Source organism: Octopus bimaculoides, chromosome 14, assembly GCF_001194135.2.
Source record: "Octopus bimaculoides isolate UCB-OBI-ISO-001 chromosome 14, ASM119413v2, whole genome shotgun sequence".
NCBI lineage: Eukaryota > Metazoa > Mollusca > Cephalopoda > Octopoda > Octopodidae > Octopus > Octopus bimaculoides.
Genome location: NC_068994.1, coordinates 39,174,262 through 39,181,151, shown reverse-complemented (window position 1 = coordinate 39,181,151; position 6,890 = coordinate 39,174,262). Strand labels below are relative to the sequence as shown.

The following is a 6,890-nucleotide window of genomic DNA, read 5'->3' as shown; positions in this document are numbered from 1 at the left end:
GTGCCCCTGGACTGGTTCTTGTGCGGGTGGCACATGAGATGCACCATTTTGAGCGTGGCTGTTGCCAGTACCGCCTGACTGGCTCCTGTAGGATTCTCGAGCGAGATCGTTGCCAGTGCCCCTGGACTGGCTTGTGCGGGTGGCACATAAAAGACACCATTTCGAGCGTGGCCGTTTTCGTGCGGGTGACACGTAAAAGCACCCACTACACTCTCTGAGTGGTTGGCGTTAGGAAGGGCATCCAGCTGTAGAAACTCTGCCAAATCAGACTGGAGCCTGGTGTTGCCATCCGGTTTCACCAGTCCTCAGTCAAATCGTCCAACCCATGCTAGCATGGAAAGCGGACGTTAAACGATGATGATGATGATGATGATATTCCTCACAATTTAATGAGACATTAGATTAACCCCTTAAGAACTGGAGCCAATAATAAGCAATTTGCCAAAAGCATGATGAGAGATGGAAATCATCAATAAGTGATCCTGATTGTTATACCATTTTGAAAATGTATAAAAATTCAATTTCGAAATATTATTGATTTTTTGGTAATTATTTTTTGGCACTAAAAGTATCATGTTGAAGCATTAATTAGCATACCTAAAGATTTAACAAAGGGGTTCATGATGTCAGATTTATAAAATGCTGTTGTGAAGCAAGAGTGAATAACTATTTTTCTTTAATGCTTAATTATTCTGCATTTTTCCCATTCCATTTAAAATTCATCCTACCTATCAATCGTTTTATAAATCTGTTTTTCAGTCCATTAGTTGTTTGTTACTCTGTTTCAAATCATTTCTTAAATTCTTCTTGCTTCTGTATATTTTCCCTGTCCTTCCAGTATTACTATCCCTCTTGCTTTCTGATAAAATTTATTTACAATTCATTTTGTTGTTCTATAGAATACATAAGTATACTGTATATTAGAAAATGCATAATGAACAGCACTTGTTACATAGAGATACATATATTCCATCATCATCATCATTATCATTTTAACATCGATCTACTTTTCCCTCCTTGCATGGGTCGGAAATACAGGTGTGGCAAGATGCAGGTGTACCAAGGCATAGCAAGGCACAGGTGTGACTATATGGTTTAAAAAGTTTGCATTTCAACCACGTGGTTTTGGTTTCAGTCCCACTGCATGGCACCTTGAAGTTATCTTCTGCTATAGCCCTGGGTCAAACAAAGCTTTGTGAATGGATTTCATAGATGGGAACTGAAAGAAGTTATAGTTGTTAATCCTCCTTACCTAGTAGAAAACTTACTGCCCTAACCATATATACTGACATATTTCCATCAATTGGTTCATATTGTTCTAACTGAGAAAGATTTTACATACTGTATACATTTCCTTTTATATATTATGCAGACTTGAAACATATATCTTAAATGATTTCAAAATATCACTATTTGGTTTGATTTCATTATTACACTTAATACAACTTGATGCCAGTACAAACTAGTAGGTCCAGACTCCACTTAGTATGTGTTTTGGTTAGTGAAGGGCATTGTGACATGTAAGGCCATTATGCTGAAAGGACTAGACAAAATATTACCTAGGTTGAAAACAAGTGTAAGTCAAACTGTAAAAATGTTCCACAACAAATTTGTCTGCCCCATGCATGGAAAAGTGAATGCTAAAATTATGATAATGAATTAGTAGATAGTTCACTGAATTTTGTTATATTAATGTGGCCATTAGTGGTACTATAGTGAGATTATAGAAGGATTTTAAAATGTAAGACATAGTGAGTTGAACATGTTTAATCAACTGGGATAGACCAAACAATTAGACAACAAAATCTAATAATAAGAAGCAAATGAGATAATTCCTATAAGATCTATTGAGCAATTTTTTTACAATAGAAACAAGACAGACTGAAGGTTGCATTTAGTTAGGTCACTGTATATTCTGAGTTCAAATTCCTCCGAGGTTGACTTTGACTTTCATTTAAAAACTGGAATCAATTTAATCGACAGTTTAATTGACACCAAATCTATGGCCTTCTCTCTGTCTTAGAAACCACTATTATAAAACCTCCAATATGAGAACACATTTTATTGAAGAGGAATGTGGCCATTATCAATAATTTATTATTAATATTTAGTAGTCCTTGTACATCATCACTATTACCAATGACTTCACATCCATTCTCCTATATTTGTAGAAGTTGGATAGGTATTTCCTTTCTTTAGTTGTCACAATCCTTTGTTGTAAATATCATACTGATTTTGTCTCCAAAACAAATACTTGCACATACATACACAGGCACACATATATGTGTGTGTCTGTGTGTTTACATCCACATAATCCACATATATTTACATATAAATATGTATGTGTGTGAATGTATATGAATATACATATATACTTATAAATACATAGGTAAATATACTCACGTACATATTCATATATGTATATACATGTATATATACATACACACACACACACACACACACACACACACACATGCTCACAAACACAGATACCTCTCATAAAAATAATTGTTGTATACTATTGATTTATCTCTATAATATTGATGTATTTCATAAACTAGATAATAAGGATATAGTTAATAGCTGTACAAGAAATAACACTAATTATTCATTTAGAATTGATATAAATATAGTGTATCTCTTAATTTTATGATAACTAGGACATTCATTTTATATAGCACAATATTATTCATTTCATAAACATCCACAATACACACACACACGTGTGTGTGTACATATATGTATAAATGTATATATAACACATAAATACACAATTACTTTCGTAAATATATATCGCATATATATATATATAGACAGAGAGAGACAGAGAGAGACAGACAGACAAACAAATACATACATACATACATACATACATATGTACGTACATACATTCATACATACATACATATGTACGTACATACATACATACATACAGACATACATACCTACATATATGTATGTATATAAATGTTTTTAACTTTTTTATGAAGCCAAAACAATTCAAGTTAGAAATAATACAAAGCAATGGTTTGTACATGTATTTCAATATTTTAGGGTTAGGACCCTTTTCTCAGAAAATCTTTGGAGAAATGGTGCTGTGGGTTAACTTTACTGTTCTGTAGTTTGTGTGTGCAAATAGTTTTATTTATATAGCTGTATTTACTAAGATTATATATATATTTCAATGACAGTACCACCTGATTGGCACTCATGCCAGTGGAATGTTAAAAGCACATCCGAGCATGACCGTTGCCAGGTCCATGGATTGGCTCCCATGCTGGTGGCACGTGTAGGTAGCATGTAAAAACATTTTTTGTGCATGAGTGCGGTCATTGCCATAACTGTCTGTCTGGCCCTCATGCCGGTGGCACATAAGAAGCACCCACTACACTCTCAGAACGGTTGGCATTGGGAAGGGCATCAAGCTGTAGAAACTTTGCCAGACCAGATTGAGCCTGGTGCAGTCTCTGGCTCACCAGTCCTCAGTCAAATCGTCCAACCCATGCCAGCAAGGAAATCGGACGTTAAACGATGATAATGATGATGATGATGATATATATATAACTGCATTTACTAAGATGCATTTGGTATTTGAAAGATGGAAACATTAGTTAGAATTTGAAATGGTAATTTTAAAAGTGATCTTTGTCTTGAGGAAATGTATAGTATAATTACTTCAAAATTAAAATTATCAATTCTAGAACCAATTTTATATTGAAATGTTCTCAGAAATATAGAAAATTTAAAAAATTTTTCAAAAATAAATAGCACTTTCATTATAATCGCTCTTCTGGTCATTTAACAAGCAAATTTTTTCTAATTTAAAAAAAAAATTTTCCTTTTAGCCTACCTAAATATTAAACTGGCTTTTCTTAGTATATAATATTTATACTTAACCCTCTTTTTTCCTGCATTCAAGTATTGTAGCCATTCTATCTCTTCACTTTGAATTCAAGCTTTGATAACATTATGTTCATATAAATTTTGGATATATTGAATTTAACAATCAATCCAATATGGATCCATTTGTATTTTGTACCTTTTACTATGTCTAAAACTGCTTACACAATAGAAACAGTCTTTGGCCATATATGATGTAATCCTCAAATAAAGATGTGATATTCTCCATTCTTGTTCATTTTGTTGTATGCTCTGGATTTCTTCAAATTCTTCCATGTAATCTTTGGATTTACTTGTCACACCAGAGGAAATACTGTGAATTCTAATTCCACTTGGATCTATTGGTATCTGATTGTTTGATGTAGTAAATTGAGTTTGCTTAACAATGTGAGCTTACAAGATATCTGCCTGGATTTATTAATCTCTATTATTTGTTATAACACACACACACACACACACACACACATGCACATGAAGACATAATTTCTTCCCATTTTATGCACATACTTTACAAACAGAGGAAAACCTTTTATTCCTCTAAAATGTTATAGTTTATTTCATTTCACTCATTAGACTGTGACCATGTGTAAGCCTGTGGTACCACCATGAAGGGTTTAGTCAATCAACTCGACCCCAGCACTTACTTTTTTTCAGTCTGATACCTATTCTATTAGTCTCTTTTGCCAAAACTGCTATGTTATGGGGATCTAAACAAACCAACATCAGCTGTCAAGTTAGCGTGGGTGGGGTAGTCACAAATGCAAGGAAACACACACACACGTCTATAATGGGCTCCCACAAAATTTCTATCAAAGAATTTCACTCACAAAGCATTGATTGACCTCGGGTATAGCAGAAGCCTGATATGCTGCACAGAAGAACTGAACTCAAAACCACATGGCTGCAAAGCGAGCTTCTTACGCAGTCATTATCATGCCTGTATTTCAATTAATTTTGAAAATAATTAAAAACTTGGAGAAATTTAGGCAGATGATTATCTTCCATTATTAAACTGGTGCTTGGAGTATAAACTTAATTGCGTGATAAGGCTATAAATAGCGAGATCAGGATAAATTATCCATTTATTGCAGAAAAATACGTTACTGGCCAGAACGTTAGCGTCTTACGAAGCTAAATTTATAAGTTCTAAAATTGCAGAAGAATTCGTTGCTGGGCAGTTTAGTTTAATGGTAAAACACTTGACGCGTAATCACAGATGTGAGTTCGAGTCTCATGGCTGGCCAGTAACGTATTTTTCTGCAATAAATGGATAATTTATCCTGATCTCGCTATTTATAGCATTATCACGCGTTTGAGAAATAAATTTATTTCTGTATCTTACAATACATCTCAACGCTTCTAAAAAAAAAAAAGAACAAACTTTGTTTGTTTACTTTCATCATAAACTTAATGTAAAATACTTACATAAAATTATACCAGGTTTTAAATCTGATCAGTTTAAAATGAGCAATCTTGTATCACAGAACTAAGGATTACCTAAGCTGGTACCAAAAGTGTCAAATACTTCTTTTTTTCAGTCATTTTGTGATGTGAGTTAGTATTTACTGTTCAACTACCTTGGATTAACTGTAATAAGAATATTAACAATGATGTTGATATTTTCTTGTTTTATTTTCCAGGTTCAGCCTCCTACGAGCCCACTTTACACTCAAGTACAGGTAAGACATCATTACAAAAAATAACTGACGGCACCAATAAATAGTAACAAAACTCTCTACCAATTCCTGACAGAAACATCAATTCCAGAAGTGTCACAAGTTGAATAACAGATGCAATTTATTGTAACCATTCCATATGTTCTGCTTAACTCCTGGAACTCCTGATTATGAAGAATTGTCAAATTCTTTGCTCAAGACCATTTTCTGTTCTATGTGAGAAAGAATGAAAAAAAAAATTAATATACAAAACCCCCCCACTTGGCTGTGGAACTCTAATATATCAAACAATTTTGAAATGTTTATTAAAGAAGTCAATAAATGTTAAGTTACATATCACGGAAATTCTCATAAAACAAATGCGATATTAGCAACCCAACAGTTGACCAAATACGGTATTCACAGATAACTGAGGAAAAAAAAAGGAAAAAAAAAGATATTTTTACTAGCTCTCAAAACTATTCCAATTTATTTAAATTATTCATAATGCCATAAATTGTATCAAATTTTACCACTTCATTAAAATAACTAAACACTTAAAAAAAAATCATTAAAAAAAATATATAATGAAAGATTCCAAATATTATATTAAGGGACTCATTTTGTTCAAAAAAAAGGTGTATGTATATATGTAAGTAAGTATAAATGTATACATGTATGCATATATATGTATATGTGTGCATATGCATGTGTTGCATGTGCTGTGTGTGTGTGTTTTGTGTGTGTATGCACATGTTTGGGTATATATTTCATGTATGTGTGTATATATGTTTGTATGTATATGAATATATGAATATATAAATATATATCTAAATATATGTATCAGAATATGCATAAATGCATACATAGGTGTATATATATATATATATATACACATACAAAAGATGTATTTATATTTCTCACTCTCTCTCTCTCTCTCTCTCCCTTTCTCTCACACACTGACATATATATATACATACATACATACATACATATATATATAGACATATATGTGTATATATATAAAAATATATAAATAAAAATATATATGTATATGTATTCATATATATATATATATATATATATATATATTTGTATGTATGTGTGTATGTATGTACACATAGATACACTCATACACAGACAAATGTTACTTTCTTCTTGGGATCTTTAAAATTCATTCTATTCAGTGTGTATAAAAAGCCCCACCCTCATAAAATATAATGGGCCTTTCTCCCAGGTGACAAGATGTCGTACAAAAACTGAAAAAATTATATCTTTATAAACGTTGTTTGTTTTGTTTTGTTTTTGTTTTTTTTTCGTTTTGACTATATATAT

General features: G+C 32.2%; 1 protein-coding gene across 1 annotated transcript in view; it reads left to right on the top strand.

The window, feature by feature from the left end:
• Positions 1–6,842, top strand: part of LOC106872391 (protocadherin beta-15) — a 190,287-nt gene extending 183,445 nt beyond the window's left edge. Inside the window, exon 3 of the mRNA XM_014919380.2 lies at positions 5,541–6,842. Coding sequence (XP_014774866.1) covers positions 5,541–5,603 — 63 coding nt within the window. The 3' untranslated portion in view covers positions 5,604–6,842. The remainder of the gene's footprint in view (positions 1–5,540) is intronic.
• Positions 6,843–6,890: the final 48 nt, after the last annotated feature.